This window comes from Chiloscyllium plagiosum, unplaced genomic scaffold (assembly GCF_037043375.1).
Source record: "Chiloscyllium plagiosum isolate Xiang-an unplaced genomic scaffold, Cpla_swu_hap1 HiC_scaffold_1, whole genome shotgun sequence".
Taxonomy (NCBI): domain Eukaryota; kingdom Metazoa; phylum Chordata; class Chondrichthyes; order Orectolobiformes; family Hemiscylliidae; genus Chiloscyllium; species Chiloscyllium plagiosum.
In genome coordinates, this window is record NW_028270139.1 from 120,141,118 (window position 1) to 120,161,160 (window position 20,043).

The 20,043-nt window shown below is 41.5% G+C and overlaps 1 protein-coding gene across 4 annotated transcripts in view; it reads left to right on the top strand.

Moving 5' to 3' along the window:
* The window catches only part of LOC122543231 (interleukin 11 receptor subunit alpha), an 89,616-nt gene that overhangs the window by 39,173 nt on the left and 30,400 nt on the right, over positions 1-20,043 (top strand). For all 4 annotated transcript variants that reach the window (XM_043681737.2, XM_043681992.2, XM_043681816.2 and 1 more), the window contains exons 3-5: positions 350-410; positions 10,405-10,571; positions 12,387-12,501. In XM_043681737.2, the coding sequence (XP_043537672.2) occupies positions 350-410; positions 10,405-10,571; positions 12,387-12,501 (343 nt within the window). The remainder of the gene's footprint in view (positions 1-349; positions 411-10,404; positions 10,572-12,386; positions 12,502-20,043) is intronic.

The window sequence follows — 20,043 nt, forward strand, 5'->3', positions numbered from 1 at the left end:
TCCATTTTGCAGAGGATAGAATGTGAGAACGTGGGAAAAATCATGCCTAATGAGCACTTTTTTGGAGATGAAGATTGAGGAGAGAGAGTGTGGGGGGGGGGGGGGGGGGGGGTTTAAGAGACCGATTTCAGTAGAGAAAATAGTCTGGGATATTCCCTTTGCATTTCAGGTTGATCCTGGAACAATTAACATTTTTTAGTGATGAGAGTGTGATGTTTGTGGTGAATGAAGAAGCCAAACTTGCTCAAAATAACTAAACTGCAATAGCTAATGTGGTTCTGACACTAGTTTGATAGAAGAACAACCAGGGTGAAGAGTATCTAAAATTATAATTTTTGTTCTGTCTTAGATGTTCTCTATGGAAGAATCGGAACAGATATTACGTTGATATGCAAGGCTGCTAATAACAGGTACTCTCTGTTAAATTCTGGATAATCATTAATTCATGTGAAAAGTGTTTTCCTGGTCTTTTTGTTTTCTTTTACATCATTATCCCAGTGCTTTTCTATGTGGAATTGTATAGTAATCACCTTTAGATAGCAGCTTAATCTCCTTCGTTAGCTGAGGAGAAAGAGAGGTGTTACGTGATCATGATGCTTGGCTAAGACTAGAAAATCACAACTTCTGTTCACTTAATCACTTTTAATGTTGAAAACAAACAGATGGCCTGTGAAAAATAGATACTGATCTAAGAAAGCAAGAATTAGGAGGGGTGTTAAACAGCTTGATACAAGAAATGGTGTTTGTGATTTTTGTTGAAGTCATAGAGTTCATTTTTAAAAAAAATTAAGGTCGCCATTCAGCCCAATGTGTCGGTGTTGGCTGAAAACAGTCTATTCAGTCAGAGCCCACTCTCCAGCTCTAGGCTTGTAGCTCTGCAAATTACAGTAATTCAAGTGCAAAATCAGTACTTTTTTTAAAAAAAAAGCAAGGAACTTTCTGTTCTGTACCATCCTTTTGGACAATGAATTTCACTACCCCAACTTGCCATTGGCTGTAAACATTTAGATTAAATTACATTACAGTGTGGAAACAGGCCCTTCAGCCCAACAAGTCCACACCGACCCGCCGAAGCGCAACCCACCCATACCCCTACATTTACCACTTACCTAACACTACGGGCAATTTAGCATGGCCAATTCTCCTGACCTGCACATCTTTGGACTGTGGGAGGAAACCGGAGCACCCGGAGGAAACCCACGCAGACACGGGGAGAACGTACAAACTCCACACAGTCAGTCGCCTGAGGTGGGAATTGAACCCGGGTCTCCGGCGCTGTGAGGCAGCAGTGCTAACCACTGTGCCACCGTGCCACCCAACTCTCAACTCTCCATTGATTCTTCGACCAATTACTTAAATGTAAGGTAATTGATTATTGACTTCACAAAGGGAACTAGATCCACTCTATCTAGGCCCCTCATAATGCCAGAATTTCAACTGAAACCTCTGTCCCAAAGAAAGCAAGGTCTTCCTGTTGAATCTTTCTTAATAAAACCATGATTGAAGACTGGGAGTAGGCCATCAGTCCATTGAGTCTGCTCAGCCATTCAGTGAGGTCATGGCTGATCAGGTAATCCTCAATCCACTTTCTTGCCTTTTGGGTGTGGTCTGAGTAGTGCTTTATAGTTTTAGCAAGACCTCCTTACTTTTATAATCTCTTTTGAAATAAAGGCCAACAGTTACCCATTACTCACTGAAGTTGGATGATAGCTTAGATTCTCCTAGCTAAATTTCTGCATTCTTGGCAACATTGACTCTTCTCTGCTGTCGACTCTGTGCAATCACTTTCAGAATATGAAAAGGTCCTTTGATGCAGTTAAACTCCCTGCCTTTGAATTGAATTAGCTTTATTGTCACATGTACTCAAATGAGTAATATGAAAAGTTGATAAGTTGCCACTTAGTGCTATCTTAGGTACAATGGTAGATTGTTACACTGTAATTAACAATGTCACCACCACACCGGGTACAGAGTACCTAGGTACAATTCTTAGTTACAGAGTAGAGAAATAAAGAAAAACATAAATTACAGCTATTCCTGAAGAAGGGCTTATGCCCGAAACGTCGATTCTCCTGCTCCTGCGATGCTGCCTGGCCTGCTGCGCTTTTCCAGCACCACACTTTTCAACATAAATTACAGCTATACCAAATATAACCATAGGTCAGAAAAAACAGGAAGGAAAGTTGAAAGGACTACACATCACAATCTGTCCTCAAGGGTTGTCAGCAGTAGGCCAGCGCAGGGGGCTTCTCCATGGTCTGATCTCTGGCTGCTGCCATGCATGCACTCTGGGCCACTGGTGTCCTCCTCACCCCACCCCTTCAGGCCTCACTTCTGGGTCAGAGGTCCAAATTTAAGCCCTGTACCGGATCCCAGTGTTCTTGGCTGCAGCATCACAATGCAATTCAACAGTCTGTTAATGAGAACATCAGGAGTTTGAATAGCTAGGATGTAAATTGAAACAAATTAAACCATGAAAAATTGAGAGAGGCATAAATAAAATTGGAGACATGACCATATGACTCGAGGGAGAAATGTGTTTTGATTTAGGGAGTACTGGCTGCAATGCTGGGGATGATGGGAGCTGTGCTGTTCCAATAGTCTTCATATAAACTCTGCTGGAATTAATGACCTGGTGCTTTGTGCAGTTAGTGATAGGGGAGGCTTTAAACTACATCTAGTCTGCGGATCAAATCAGGGAGGTAAGGCATGAGAGAAAGGTAGTGATAATTAGATCAAGAGTATTGATAATCAGCATGCAAGGAAGAGACAGCACATATTGAAGTTTGGAGTGCAGGTGCTAAAAAGGCTAGAGATTGCAAAAATAGTAAAATGGTGAAACTAAGTTTTGTATCTTAATGCACAATACATATCAAAACAGGTTATTGACGGCTCGAATAGAAATAAGAATGAATGGTATGATGGCTGTTAGAGAGACATGGCTGCAAGATAGCAAACCGAAATATATAAAGGTACAGGATATTTTGGGAGAAAGCTTGGAAAAATGGTGGGGAAACTGGTTTAATTAAAGAGCCTTAAAAGAAATATCTGTTGTGATTTTAAAAATCTGAAACAGCGTAGCTACATACTCACTTGGAGTGATTTTTAGGCCCCCTAACATTTCTTTCCCTTCTCACCTTAAACCTGTTCAGTGTTACCCTTCACCTACCTCGTGCTTTATTTATGGTGCTAGTGAACCACAAGCACAACAGGTGTTGTGGTTACACAGCATGGATCAGACTGAGGGGTCCTCCAGTACAGTCCTGACATAGTGCTGGGCTGACAGACGTTGAGGAACTGGGGGAAAGGTGACACACATCAGAGAAGGAGGAGGAGGTGGCCAAGCAGCTAGAGGAAGCTCTTCTTGTGACTGACAGAACTCTGATGCGTTGGGCACTACAAGGCAGACAGAACCTGACTGGTACCTGGTTCCAGTGGATGTGAACTGGTGCAAAAGATCACTGTGGACTGTCAAGGTCAAGATGGTAGCATTTGTTTTGCCTCGTGGGACAGACTTCATTTCCCTTGTGTTCTCTTTTGCTGGTGTGAATAAAAGCTCCTGTTTGGACTTGCTTAACTGGATATCGAGGAGAATGGGTGTCCAGTGGGCATTAGGCGACAGAGTAACAGTGATTTAGTGCGGGTGTTTAAATGGAATATAGCTATGGACAGGTAAACTGTGTGGCCTGGTGATGAAAGAGTGACTAGGATGAGAGAATGGGGTTGTAAATGCGAGGAAGTGTTAGCGTTGCTGTCTATGCACAGCTTAGCTTTGTGACTACTGTGCCATCATGTTGGCAATGAGGGCCCATGCTGGATTGTAAATATCTTTCTGGGTCCACAACAGTCTGCAAAAATAATGCAGGTGCAGAGTATGTATGTCTTTTGGCAGATATGTAATAAATCTGGGAATGTCACATGGCAAGAAGGGGATAAAATCAGACAGGAGGGACCCTATAGGTGCAGAGTGGGTAGATGTGGTGAGAAGCCTCACTGTGAAAACCAACACCGCACCCCCCCACAAAAAAAAAGACATTCACTTTCAGCTAATAAAAGTAAGATTCAGCCCATAGTTTCTGTTCAGGATGGTGCATGCCTTGGAAAGGAATTTGGAGCTGATGGTGTTCTTATGTGAATGATGCCCTTTTCTCGATGATAGTGTTACCAGGTTAAGTAACAGGTTGAAGGACCTTGGTGAGTTGCTATTTTTGACCATGTAGATTGTAAAAATGGTGAAGAGAGACTGCACAAGGTGATGGATGCAGTACTGATTAAGGGAGTGCTTTGTCCTGGGTGATGTTGTGCATCTTGAATATTGTTGGAGCTTCACTGATCTAGGCAACTATTCACATCCTAACTTGTGACTACGTGGACAAGTATTCATGATTCAGAGATGCCGGTCTTGGACTGGGGTGTACAAAGTTAAAAATCTCACAACACCAGGTTATAGTCCAACAGGTTTAATTGGAAGCACACTAGCTTTCGGAGCGACGCTCCTTCATCAGGTGATTGTGGAGGGCTCGATCGTAACAGAATTTATAGCAAATATTTGCAGTGTGATGTAACTGAAATTATACATTGAAGAATTGATTGTCTGTTAAGCCTTTCATCTGTTAGAATACAGTAATAGTTTCACTTCTTTCATGTGTAAATCACAAAACCCTTTTTTTTAAAGTTGCATTCTCGGGTTAGCTGTTAACAATGGTGATAGCTAGACAATATGTTGAAGTTGTTAGCCCCCTGTGTTCTCTGTCTATGACCTGATGTTTAGATTGATTCTAATCTAAAAAGTGAGATAACAGAATTTTGCATAAATTCATGCAGTTTTTGAGCTCAGAGTTCTACATGAATGTATGCAGTTTTTGAGCAAAGTGCAATGTAACTGCAAGTACAAAAAAATTCATCACACATAATATATGTGCGCATGTGGGTCTTTGTCTGTGTGTGTGTGTCTGGGGTGGGGGTTGAGAGTGTGAGAATGTGTGTGTAGTGAGTGCAGAGTGTCTTAAATCTGTGAGGGGGTGCATGTGTGGGAGTCAGTGTGTCTATAAGGGTGTGTGTGGGTGTCTGTGTGCGCGTCTGTGTGTACCTGTGTCCGTGAATATGTGTGTGTGTGTGTAGGAGTGTGTGTGTGTGTGTGTGTGTGTGTGTGTGTGTGTGTGTGTAGTGCAGTGGTGATCACCTTTAATGTGACATGAACCCAAGGTCCCGGTTGAGGCCCTCCCTATGGGTACCGAACTTAGCTATCAGCCTCTGCTCGGCCACTTTCCTCTGCTGCCTGTCCCGAAGTCCATCTTGGAGGATGGTCACCCAAAGGTCCGAGGCTGAATGTCCTGGACCACTGAAGTGTTCCCCAACTGGGAGGGAACCCTCCTGTCTGTTGATTGTTGTGCGGTGCCCATTCATCCGTTGTCGTAGCCTTTGCTTGGTTTCCCCAATGTACCATGCCTCCGGGCATCCTTGCCTGCAACGTATAAGATAGACAACGTTGGCTGAGTCACATGAGTACCTTCCATGTACAAGGTGGGAGGTGTTCCCACGCATAATATTGGTATCTATGTCCACAATCTGACACGTCTTGCAGCGTCCATGGTGACAGGGTTGTATGGAGTTGTCCTGAGAGCCGGGCAGTTTGCTACGAACAATGATCTGTTTGAGGTTTGACGGTTGTTTAAAGGCAAGTAGCGGAGGTGTGGGGAAGGTCTTGGTGAGGTGCTCATCCTCATTGATAATGTATTGCAGATCACGAAGAACATGGCGTAATTTTTCAGCCCCTGGGAAGTACTGAACAACGAAGGGTACCCTGTCAGTTGCAGCACGTGTCTGTCTCCTGAGGAGGTCATTATGGTTCCTTGCTGTGGCACGTCGGAACTGGCGGTTGACGAGTTGAGCATCGTACCCCGTTCGTGAGGGCATCCTTGAGTACTTCCAGGTGTCCGTCACGTTCCTTCTCATCTGAGCAGATCCGGTGTATGCGTAGGGCTTGTTCATAGGGAATGGCTGTTTTAATATATTTTGGGTGGAAGCTGGAGAAGTGTAGCATTGTGAGATTGTCTGTGGGTTTGCGGTAGAGTGTGGTGCTGAGGTGTCCGTCCTTAATGGAGTCGCACGTGTCCAAGAATGAGACAGACAGTCGAGAGTAGTCCATGGTGAGTTTGATGGTGGGATGAAACTTGATGTCACTGTGTAGTTTTATCAGTGACTCCTTGCCATGTGTCCAGAGGAAGAAAATGTCGTCAATGTACCTGGTGTACAATGTCGGTTGGAGATCCTGCATAGAGAAAAAAATCTTGTTCGAACCTGTGCATAAAAATGTTGGCATATTGGGGTGCAAATTTGGTCCCCAAGGCTGTTCCGTGTCTGGATAAAGAATTGGTTGTCAAAGGTGAAGACGTTATGATTGAGGTTAAAGCGGATGAGGATGGTGTTTGGAGACTGGCAGTTGTTGGTGTTGAGTACTGAGGCTGTTGCTGCGATGCCATCCTTGTGGGGGATGCTGGTGTAGAGTGCAGAAACGTCTATTGTGACAAGGAATGTTCCCGGTTTGACTGGTCCATGGGTGCTGGGTTTCTGTAAGAAATCCGTAGTGTCGCGACAGAAGTTGGAGATCCCCTGTACAATAGGTTTCAAGATGCCAGAGAGATTCTCACATAGGGTCCCATTTCCCGACACGATGGGACGTCCTGGTGTGTTGGCTTTGTGTACCTTTGGAAGGCAGTAGAAGTCGCCTACACAAGAAGTATGTGGGATGAGGGCACATAGGGAACTCTGAAGGATTGGATCCAAAGTTCTGATTAGTGTGTTTCTTCAATCAAGCCTTCAATGTATAATTTCAGTTACATCACACTGCAAATTTTTGCTATAAATTCTGTGTTACGATCGAGCCCTCCACAATCACCTGATGAAGGAGCGTCGCTCCGAAAGCTAGTGTGCTTCCAATTAAACCTGTTGGACTATAACCTGGTGTTGTGTGATTTTTAACTTTGGACAAGTATTGGTGGACTATTCCCTGCAGAATGCCCAGCCTGTGATCTTGTACCCACATAATCAGTGTTTATGTGACTAATCTTGTTAAATTTCTCATTAATTTGTTGATGTAGAATTCAGTTATGGTAGAACAATTGTTTTCAAGGTGAGAATAATTAGATTCTGTTTTGTTGGAGATAGTCATTGACTGGCACCTGTGTGGAGTGAAATTCATTGCTATACTTGTAGATACAGATCCTCTATCTGCATGTGAAATAGCTAATACAGAGCATATAGGTGAGGGACCGGAAGGGGTGTGTGTGTGTGTTGGAAGGGAATCTACGCTTTAGTCACATTAGCATTGGTAGGAATTGGAACCACGTGAGGATTGTTGGCTGGAGGATTGACGTTGTAGAAGTTAATTGTGGTCAAACACAGCATCATTGCAGGGACTTGAGGACCCTGCATAGTGGCAATGTTCACAGGCAGAAATAAAGTCATTTATAATCTTGCTTAAGGCTATTATAATGCTTTGATATATTAGCAGAATCCACATATAAGACAATCAAATAGGAAGTTAAGACATTTCGGAATATCTAGAAGGTATTTGCAATTTGAATAACTTTGGAGCAGCAGTATTTAAGACAAGATGAAGATTTAGAGTAGACTAGCTTTTATTTGTCATTCCTACTGTATCAGCAGTGAATTGTAGAAACGAGACAGTGTTCCTTCAGTACCGAGGGTGCTGCATGGACAGCACAAACTACACAATCGTACACGGGATAAAGATGTCTTTAATAAAGAAGTGAAATGAAAGAACGTGAAGTTGATATTTAAATCATGTCATGGTGTTGATCTTATTATCATGAAATGTCTACTATTTCGCTAAATGTAGTCATGGTAATGCAGTACTGAATAAAGTGCTGGCATTGAAACATCCTTGAATAAGCAGAATATGTTGAAATGTAAAGTGCTGAGAGAAGACTTTCTGCACCATCACTGCATTGCTAATTCTTTGTTTCTTGCAACAAACAGTTTACAAACTGAGTGGGCATTCTTGGATTTATTGATTTCTGTGGGTGAGTGCAATTAATTAGGGTGAGACATTGCAAATGTAATTACTGTAATGTAGTAGTTGAGCACTTATCATGCAGATGTGCGGTGAAGTTTCAAAGAACAGAAGTTGGTGGGAAAAGCAGGGATTCAGCAGACCTTCCAGAAGCAATTCACAAAGGGCTCTCCTATTTATATTTTAACATCCAAGTGAATGCTTTGTAACAGGGAACTCGTACAGCTATCTGTAAAGCACAAATACGATGTTAGTTAGCATTTTTTTGGTATCTCGTTAAAAGGTTCAAGAATGAATCTTTTCAATAGATTTGCATTTTAAAGAAGTAAATACTACATCACGTTGGTGGTTTACACTTCAAAAGTATTTCGCAGTTTCCTGCACAAAATATAGGGCAGCTTGAAGCCATTGTCTTCAGCTCTGAAGACCATACTCCATTCCCTTGCCATCTCCTTCATCCTGCTCCCAAGCATTTGCCTGAAGCTGAATTGGACCCTAAACCAACTTTGGCTGCTGTTTCAAAGGCTGCACTGATCAGGCTGAGGGTTGTGCTGCTGCAGAAACCTGTCTGCTGGGTCGATCTGCTTGTTTCCAGGTTCAAGACTGGCACGCTCAGTGTTTTCATTTGGTGTCACGGTAGGATAGAAGATGGAGCTGTCTCAATGGACCTTAAGATCTTGTCAAAGTCAAAGTGCTGTTGAGGTGGGAGGAACTGGCATGAGTGTTGGGAGAATTCAGCATTTGAGAGTTCAGCGTTGTTGGTGTCAGAGACCAATAGCAGCCAGCAGCCTGAGTCTGAGGTCTTTCAGTCATTCCTGATGAAGGGCTTATGCCCGAAATGTCGATTCTGCTACACCTCGCATGCTGCCTGATGTGCTGAGCTCTTTCAGCACCACACTCTCAACATTGAGGCCTTTCAGTGCCAGTGGCAGATTAATGAGGGTTGGGGTACATTGCCAGAGAACTACAGTAATTTTAAGAGAGGAAAAACAGTGCTGATAAAAACAGTGGCTGAAAATAATGGTGTAACATGGTAGGTCTGTAAGAATAGTCCAAGTGAGAATATGGGCTGGCATTTAAAATACGCACTCTCATATTTGGTCTTCACTGACGTATAGTTCACTTATGAGTACGAAGTAGAGAGGGATATCTTTGGAGTTGTAAAATTAGCTGCAGTTACTGAGACAACCTCTTTAGTACACTCTTGACATGCCAACCCTCACTTAACATTTTTCAGAGTATCACCAGAAGGGATTCTTCTGGGAATTAGGCCTGCTGCCTTAGAACAGGAGTCTGCACTGTCCATTACATAATCTTATGGAATGGGAGGCACTGCAATTGCTGTGGTTTGAAATGGCTAATACAGAGCAGACAGGTGCAAAACAGGAAGGGATCAATGGTAACTCCTTGAACAGGTCTCGAGCAATTGTAGTGAGACTGTTGGAAGAGGTGGTATGCATTTGCCATTCATGTAGATAGAAATGGAACCATGTGAAGATGGTTGCAAGGAGGATTAATACCGGAGAAGTTAATTTCATTTTTCTTTGCCTTGGATCAGCCTGCTGTTGAATATGTCCTGTGTTCACCACTGCTGTATAAGCAGTGACCACACATATTAACCAATTGTATTTGCAACTGTATTTGCATTTGGAGATTCCATGGAATCCTGTTTTGCCACTGTAGTTCATTGTAGCATCTGGTCAGGCTAAATTTGAAATCTGTCTTTGTGTGCATACATATGTATTTTTTTGTGGACTATAAAGGTGAAGTGCATTCATTGTTTAAAAAAATGTGGAAGTTAGTCTTTTGCATTCAGGCTGTATTTATTGGAATGACTCTTTTGGAAATCTACCCAGTTGTCTGTATTTCTGGGTACTTGGTGTTTTACTGAGTTCCACTGGATTGCAAATAATTACATTTCTTTTCTGCTTGTTTTGATCATATTCCTCATAATAGGTTGCACTAGAAATTCAGATAGTTGTTAGGCCTTTCATCCTTTACCTATAGAGATGAAGAGACAATAGAGCAAGTGAAAATTTGTACATGGATTAAAGAATCTACAGAATTCAGAACAGCTACAAGCCTTTTCAAGATGTTGGCATAGAAAGATAACTAATTTTATTATAACTAAAGCAGCTTCCTTGGAGAAGTAAGTGCCTCACAAAGAAGGTTTACTATTTTAATATATTTAGAATTATGTAATTGTTTTGGAAGCTTCTGAAAGGGGAGAGTATGTTCAGCATAAAGACAAGAAATGTGTAGAAATGAAACACTGAAATGAAATGAAATTGTGAATTTTCAGGACCTTGTTTTATTGAGGTTTTATGCATGCATGAAATTTTTCTTACAGTGTGTGACTTTATCAACAGGATTATTCAATGGAAGGTTAATGGGACCTTTGTGACCTTAAGTAATAATTTGAAAGAACAAAGTGGAAGTCTTGTTTTATTGATGGCAGACTTGTCAATGGAAGGAAATTACAGTTGCCATGATGAGACTGCAAGATTGTTGTACTTGACCCAACTAAAACTTGGATGTAAGTCAAATTAAAAAATTTACTCAATACCTGATATTGCTTATAATACTTGTAAGACGATACTGCAGTGGATGTGACAGTTCAATTCATAAAATATCAATGGGATGGGCAATTCTTAATTGCGGGTAATAACCTTTTGAAGTTTCTCTTGGGAATAATAGTTAGAATTATTTAAGCAGCATTAAGCTGTTGATTACAATGTTTTGTGTATTGAGTTAACTTTTCCAAATTGTTTTTCTATTTAATACAGGGGAACCTCGATTATCTGAACATGATGGATGGGCACTATTTCGTTCGGATAATCAATTATTCGGTTAATTAATTAAATGCCTTTCCTCTGGGGCTTGGAGTTTTTAAGAGTCTGATCCCCATTCAGGAGACTGCAGCAGCACGCACCACACGAGCCCCTGCCCCAACCTCGTGCGATATCGCCCCCTCTGCCCCCAATCCCATCCAACACCACCCGCCCTCCCCCCCCCCCCCCCCCCCCCACCCCCCAATATACACACCCACCCCGTCTCCCGGGCAGCTGGATTGGACACCAACAACAAAACTGCTGCAGTTGCCTTTGTGGGGCTAAGTCTCCAAATAGAGCAAGCGCATGCACGCTCACACGTGCGCGCACACAACGTTTTGACAGATTCCACCTCTGCCCTGTAGAGATCAATGTTGGCGAGATTATGTGGGGAAGTGGGGGGGGTGTTTAGGGTATACCCCTCCGTAGAACTCCGGGGATAGAGAGGATGGGCAGTCAGTCATTTGGAGATAGTGCCTATTTAATCACAGTAAACAAAAGACGCGATCACTATTGGAAACACATCATTGATGTAATGTTTCCATCGGGACCTCGAGATCTCCTTTGGATAATCCGATTTTCGGATAATTGGTATTCGGATAATCGAGGTTCATCTGTATCTGACAGAGTAGTGCTAAAACTCAAAAGGTTTAGTCTAGCTATATAGGCATATAATTAATTGAGTTTTTAAATGTACTACATTTGTAGGAATGTATATCTACACACAAATGGGACAGCAGTACCCATAAATAATTAAAATAATTAAAAGTATTCTGGAAAAATTTGCTGTTGTCATTTATTGGTCTGCAGGAAAATTTTCAGATGAAATTGAGCTCATCAGAATACACCCTAGAATATTTATTTCACACTGCCTCCGTTCTTAGTTCTAAACCATATGTTGCAGAATACATCCGCTTGGCAATCTGCTGTAGTATTACTTCAATGCTAAATTAAGTCCAAAACACTTTAGCTGTCATCTTGTTCCATTTATCTCCTGCAACTCAAATCATAGTGTGGAATTTGCACGTTCTCCCTGTAAAGAAACATACCAGGGACCTTCGGTGGTTGAAATTATTCATACGTCTCTCAAAGCTGCAACCAAAGGAGCTTATTCATGCTGTGGTGTATTGGGATATGTTACCCCAAGATTCATAACTCCTTGAAAATATTTGTACGTTTCTCAGTCCTAATTGGCCAGATTGTTGTCTTTGAAACTGCCCTGTGTGCCAGATTACTCAGCTAGGCATCAAAAGGCGATGTCACCTACCTTTATCAAGCATCTTGGAAATGTAAATAATTGCTTTTAAGCTTCTGTTCTATCAGATATTACGAATTTCTTACGTGGTGGGATTTTGCTCCTATTCAGGAGATTTTTTTTGTTTTCTGTCATTTTGGCTGGCTAATACTTTGTTTTAAATTTTAAAACCAGTACATATTGAATTCTTAGAAAACGTGTTTCTTTTAACCACAATCTCAGAATATTGTAATAGTCAGAACTGTTTTATTTGTTCTATCAACAGATCCTCCAAGTAAGCCATTGGTGCACTGCATGGCTTCAAATTTTTATAGAATTTCTTGCATGTGGGAGAATAGTCAAGAGGGGTCCTTTCCTGTCCGTTACATTGCAACTTATAGGTAGGAAATCATTTCTGTGTATTGTAATTGTGAAAGATCTTCTTTAGAAGAGATAATTGAAATCATGGCTTGGTAATATTTCTGGATCACTGCCCAATCACATGAAAATCATCAACAGTTTGAAGGGAAGAAGAGTAAGTAGAAAACAAAAAATCCTCAAAGATATTTGTACTTTCTGTCAACTTCTGGAATACAAATAATTTTCCGATAGGTGTATTTGAAATGCATTCTAATATGGAGATTATTGCAAAAAATGTTTTCATTGTCAATAGTGTTGTATTGTGAATGACTTCCCAAGTTTTGCCAGTTTGTTTTTCCTCTTATTTATGGAGTTTATTCCTATAATACTGGTGTGCATCTTCACAGCCACTTATCCTATGAATGAACTAAAAGTAAATGTCTGCCTGTGTCAACAGTTGATGGCCTATGCCCATCGCTACTTCCCTTGAAGGAGGTAGCGAGCTTATGTTTGAGCTACTATAGTCCATTTGTATAGGTGAGCCCACAGTACTGTAAGAGAGGGAATTCTGGGATTTTAACTTTGGTAAAGAAGGAATGTTCCAAATGGTGGTGAGTGTCTTGGAAGGGAGCTTGCAATGGTGGTGCACTTCTGTGTAGACTGCTCCTCTCAATTTAGGTTGGAGAGCTTGTATGCTTAGAAGGTACTGTCAATGGAACCTTGGTGAGATGTTCCATTCTTTTGCTTCTAATCTGCCTGTTGACCACTATTTTTATGACTTGTCCCATTCAGTTTCTGGTCAATGGTAACCCTGGTCAGTAGTGTTAGTGTGGATTCAGTCGTGGCTAGGCCATTGAATGATTAGATTCTGTCTTGTTGGAGATGATCATTGTCTGGTATTTGTGCGGCACAAATATTACTTGATACTTTTCAGTCCAAGCCCAACTGGATATTATTCAGTTCTTGCTGTATCTAGACATGGACTATTTCAGTATCTGAGGAATCTCAAATGATGCTGAACATTGTATAATCATAAACATACCTATTTTGACCTTATAATGCTGGGTAGGTCATTGAAATGCTGATTTACAGTTGTTTGCTGTCTGACACTACCCGGAGGAACTTTTGCACTGATATCCTTGGACTGAGATATTTCACCTCCAACAACCCATAGCCGTCATCTTTTGTGCTAGGTATGACTGCACTGAAAGGAGAATTGTCTCCAATTCCCATTACCTCCAATTCTGCTATTCTCCTTGATGTCATATTCAGTAAAATCAACCATGATATTAGGGGGTAAGCACCCATTTTCGGTCTGGAATCCAGCTCTTTTAACCATCTTTGCTCTAAGCTCCTAATGAGAATAGGGGTTGAATGGGCCCAGCAACCCAAACTAATGTCAGTGAGCAGCATAAGATTTGCTTGACAGTTCTGTAAATAACACCTTCCATCACTTTGATCTAATGTAGGTTGATGGGGCATTATTTGACTGGGTTGGTTTTATACTACTTGTGGACAGGACATACCTGGGCAATTTTCCACATTATTGGGTAGATGTTGGTGCTTTTGTTCTATTCAAGGAGACTAGAAGGATATTCCTAATTTTGGAGCACAAGTCATTATTATTGGTGGAAAGTTGTCAGCCCATAGCTTTTGCAGGATCCACTGTTTTAAGTCATTTTTTGAGTTTGTATAGTGAACTAAATTGGCAACTAGGATGCTGGGTGGCTGAAGATCATCCATTCAGCACTTCTGGTTGAAGATATACTCCTAATATGAGGTTGGGGATATTTGAGTTCTCTCCTCCAATGAGAATTGTCCACCACCCTAGTTGACTGGATATAGCAGGACTGCAGTATCTACATCTGATCCATTGGTTTTGTGGTCACTTTGTCTCTTACATCTGCTTGGTATCCCATTCGTAAGGTTTTGTGGTTTGCTTTATTTACATTTTGTGAGGCCCACTGCAGATATATAATAATTTAGTGGCAGTGGTTTTCCAGTTAATCCACTTTGGACAGCAGTTCATAGAAACCTAGAAACTAGAAGCTGGAGTAAGCTACTCAATCCTTTTGAGCCTACTCTGTCATTCAGTGTGGTTATGTCTGATCCTCCTAGTTCCATGCTGTATACCTGATCAAACCCCTCCCCATATGATTCGTTGTCTTTGAAATCTTAACATCTATTTATCTATTGCTTCCCCAAATGTTAGTAAGGAGAACTTTGCAGTGTTGACAAGGCTATTTTGCTATGATCATTTCTGGTATCTTGGTCTTGTCCAGTTTTCTTTCTGTTGTTGAATTTTATAACAGTAGTGTACGATCGAGTGGCTAGTAAGCCTATTTTAGAGTATATTTATGAATGATGCACGTTGCTGTGGATCTAGAATCTGACGTAACACACATCGGGTGAAGCTGGCAGATTTTCCTCCTTTTTTCTTCTTGTAGCTTTATTACTTGTTAAAAAAAATTAAACTCAAATTTCACCATCTGTCAAGATGTGATTTGAATCCAGAACCCCATATATTAGCTTGAATCTCTGGATTACTAGCCTACTGACAAGTCTAACGTGCTGCTGACATCTCTGCTCCCTATATGCAAAGGATGAACTTCTGTATAGTCTAATTGTTGCAACACAGCAGCAAGGCTGGCACGTACAACTCAATTCAGAGATGCAATTGATGTCTTAAATAAGGTTGGAAAGGTTTAGTGGATCCCTAGTCAATTGAGTTGTTTACTACCATGTTTCTGGTTTATTTAGAATTTAAACCATTCTACAGTGTGTTTATATATATTTTGTGAAGTAAATGCAGGAACGTGAGTCATTAGATAAGTAATTAGGGTTGTTGGAAAGTGTTCCATTAATGTTCTTGCAGAATTTTTTATTAGAATTGCAACTGTCTGACTCATTTCCAGTATATTCCAGGATTTAGTCATTCTTCTTATTTGAAATGTCGAATACTATTTTTATTTTATAGACTTTCTTTTCTGTAAATTTTGTTTTATGAAGTTGAGGCCTGTTATAATTAGATAAATGAACGTCCTTTCCTCCTAGGGAAGTGCTGTTCAGATATTCTACTGCCAGGACAAATATCTAACTTGGTTCAGAGTCAATTAGCTTTAATTGTTAAGCAATTTGATTTTCTGCCCCAGCAACTGCAGAGTACATTATGACATTATTTTTGTTGGTTAGTGTGAATTATTAGACAATTCCTTTTCTATTGTTAATTGACTATTTGTTTCAAAACTTCTTTTACAATGCCCTAGTTTTTTTGAGGAGTGAGGCTGTCCTCTGAATTTGAACCCAGGTCTCAGATTAAACACCTCTGTCTAACCTATTAACCCATTGTTTGCTATGCTCAAACATTTAAAATTGTTGCCATTTTCAAAGATGAGGCAGAGACCATTGTGCACATTTTCAGACTATGGGTTTAATTTGTTTGGGCTAAACGCCAATTATATTGACATTTTTGTTTGGAGGGATTCTCACCACAAGGCCCAGAGAGATTTCTCACTATCTTACCAAATGTGCTTCATTAACTACGTACACTACCTCTATGGTGTTCCTCTCATCCGATTCAATTCCCATCTTACCACTCATAGAAACTACAAGCAGGAATAGGCCATTCAGCCTTTCGTATCTGTTCCGCTATTCAGTATGATTTAAGGCTGATTCTCTGTCTCAATGCTATATTCTTGCTGTCACCTTTACCCGCTGATGCCTTTAAAATCTAAAATGTATTTGTCTCCTTGAACATATTCAGTGACTTGGCGTCCACAACCTCCTTTAGTAGAGGATTGCTATGGGTTTTCTATCTTTTTGTGTGAAGAGTTTTTACTTCCTCTCTGTGTGAAATGGCCCAGCCTGTACCCTGAGACAGTGTCACTTGGTTCCAGACTCCCGAATTGGGGAAAACATCGTCCCTGCATGTAGTGTGTCCAGCCCTGTTAGAATTTTATATCTTTCAATCAGATCTCCTCTCATCCTTCTAAACTTGAATACAAGTCCAGTTAAATAAACCTCTCCTCGTATGACAGCCCTGGTACCATCTTGGTGAACCTCTACACTCCCTTTGTGGCAAGTATATCCTTTCTTAGGGAGACCAAAACTGCACACAGTACTCCAGGTATAATCTCTCGATGACCCTGTATGACTACAATAAGACATCTCTACTTCTGACTTCAAATCCTCACTCGAAGAACTGCAAAAGACCACTGAAGTGATTGGGACAAGGGACAGATGGATCTATTGACTGAGAGTTGTGATTGGGATTGTTAACCTGGGCCAATCAGAGAGCCCTGGATGACAGGTAGGCAGGAGTTTGAGTCGTCTCATTTCTAGGGACTGGCCCTGAGCTGGCACATCTAAGCAAAGCATGACTTAGTGACCGAATACTGGCTTGTGTGCAATTATTTCAACCAGCATTCCTTGTTCTGACACTATCTTCGAAAGGGCCATTGTGCACCCGGATAAATGTTGGCAACCCAGCATGCCCTCACTTGCAACATAATGGCATAGCAGCCAAAAGGCCCCACTGCCATGACATGTAGCCAGCATAACTTGCGCCCCTTGCACATGTAACCCCACTGTCTCACTCGAGACGCTGTTGCACAACCATGACATACAGACCTTAGAGGGACCTCCAGGCTGGTCCAAGTAGCAGAGTAGCACTTTCAGCCTGCTCTACCTAATGGATATATGAGTGGCATTGCATCTGCACACTGCATGTATTCAAATGGGTGAGAAAATGATTGCAAATGAAACATAGTTTCAGTTGGCAAACACATGTTTCATGTATTATTTTCATCATGGGGTGTGGATGTTGCTGCATGAATGAGCATTTAATGTTCATCCCTAATTTCCCTTGAGTAGGAGGTGGTGAGTTGCCTACATCCATTTGCTGTAGATTGACTGATAATACTGTTACAGAGGGAGTTCCAGGATTTTGACCCAGAGACAGCCAAGGAACAGCGATATATTTCCAAGTCAGGATGGTGAGTGACCTGGAGGGGAACTTGCAGGTTGTATTTCTGCTCCTCTTGTCCTTCAAGATGTAGTGATCATGGCTTTGAAGGTATTGTCTAACGAACTTTTGATGAATATCTGCATTACATCTTGTAGATGGTCCACATTGTTGCTGCTGAGTTTTGTTGGTGGAGGGAATTGAAGTTTGTGGATGTGGTGTCAAACTTCTCATGGTGTTGGCAAGTGGAGAGTGTTCCATCACATGCCTGACTTGTCATGTAGAGGGTGAACAGACTCTAGGAAGTTAGATGAGTTACCCATTGCAGGATATCTTACCTCTGACCTGCTTTTGTAGATGCGGTAATTAATATGGCCAGCTCATTTTTTGGTCATTGGTAATCCCCAGGATGTTAATAGTTTGCAATTAGTGATGAATATTTCCCCTTCAATAATCTAGTGTTTAGCAGACAATCTTTCTGAGGAGCATTCCATGTTTTTGCACCTCAAACTGATTCTATCCATTCAGTGTCTAGCCATTGACAAGTGATGGTCCGGAACGCAGTTTGCAATTGACCCCATCAGCATTGGCTCTGCCCAGTCATGATGTTGGCCCCTGAATCTCTCTGTATCCTTTTACCTTTCTAACCTGATAGTTCAGCTCCACACTCATGGGGATCCACCATGTTGAACTCTGCCTCAAACTGTCCTCCCTGCCCTGAATCCCAACATTACACCTTAATGATGCCCACCTTTCTCATCTATGCTTTCCTTATGTAGGCCATGGTGATGGTCACTGACAGTAACACCTTCCTCCCTTCTATGGAGTACCATGCCCTATGATACTGTTTCACAACCCCCACATACCTTGAGTCTTCACCCATCACTTGCTTGTTCCCACCTCTATACTGACCTTCTATGTCCCCCTTGAAACCATCTCAACAATCATTGCATGGACCCACATGGGCTGTATTTGCCCCGGACCTCTGACGTTAATGCAGAGCCCCTAGACATGACTATACAGATCCCTAACATCTGTGTTTGCAGCTTCCTTACGAACAATGCACGATTCCTCCGAGTTCTTGTGATAGCTCTACAGGACTGACTGACTGACTCCCCACTCCTGGAGTCCATTGAACATATCTCTAGACAAATAAGATAAAGGTGCAGAATTAGGCCATTTAGCCCATCACGTCAGCTCTACCATGGCAGATATGCTTCTCAACTCTATTCTCCTGCCCTCTCAACCTTTGATCCCCTTACTGATCAAGAACCTATCCATATCCTTACTGACAGTCTGCTGTGTGCCTATGTAAAACAGCATAGCCTTTAACTCTAGCTGATATGTTAACAGGTATGCCATAGGGTCACAAGTAATGTGAGCAGGTAGGTAGACATTCTGAGCAAGCACTAAGAGGGCAAGCTAGCTGCCCTAAGACACAGCTTGGCCCGAAGTTCCTTGCAGCAACATTTCACTGCTAGTTGCTGGTTCGGTCCGTGCTTTTGAAGCATCTTTCAAGGTGTTGAGGTGTTGGCAATATTTGTGAAAGAGGGATGTGTGTGGCTGGTGCCCATGCATCATGCTCTGAGATGCTGTTTAGTGCTGCGCAATATGGAGACTCTTTAGAGCCAATCAGGTATCCTTTTTGACTCTTGTGGAGAATTGGCATCTCTCTCATTTAGAGAGATAGGAAATTAAATATTATTGAAGTGAGTTTTCCATTAATAAGGCATTTAACATGTATTAAATCCCCCTTAGTTACTAACTCACTGCTTAGTGAGAAATTCATCTCAATGCTTGACAGATGCATAAAAGTAGCACCCAGTCGCTTCTGACATCAGACAAAGCCTCGCTGCATTTGTGCAATTCTGCTACAGTTATCACCATATCCCACATTGTTCAGGCCTCCATCAGATTCCCCCAATGCAGTTTTTATAAGTGTAATCTTAATGTACTACATTTCCCAATAGTAGCTAACAACCACTGGATTCTATAAAAATATTAAAAGTATTTCCTCAGTCAACGAGGGTAACCTCATCATTCATCCCTGTTGAATAAAGATAGGGTTAGCTTTACTTTTTTCTTCCTCACAATTAGAACCCTAAACATGGTCAAGTGTGCTTAATCTGTTAAAGGTCATACAGGTGAATTCTGACTACTTGGGTAAGATATTATACTGACAGCAACTACTAGTGAAGCTATGTCAGCAGAAAGGGAGTCACAGAAATATATTGAGAAATACTGGGATGTATAAACCTACAAATGAAGAACAGAAAAACACCAGCTCTTCTATCTACTGTATCAGTGTATAAATATCTGCAGCTGAAAATGTGTTGCTGGAAAAGCGCAGCAGGTCAGGCAGCATCCAGGGAACAGGAGAATCGACGTTTCGGGCATTAGCCCTTCTTCAGGCTTATGCCCGAAACGTCGATTCTCCTGTTCCCTGGATGCTGCCTGACCTGCGCTTTTCCAGCAACACATTTTCAGCTCTGATCTCCAGCATCTGCAGACCTCACTTTCTCCTATAAATATCTGCAGCCCATCAACAAAATCATCCACCAGCCACGTAATCTCTCTGGATTGGCAAGAGATTATCAATTTAGATAAATTTAGGGAACAA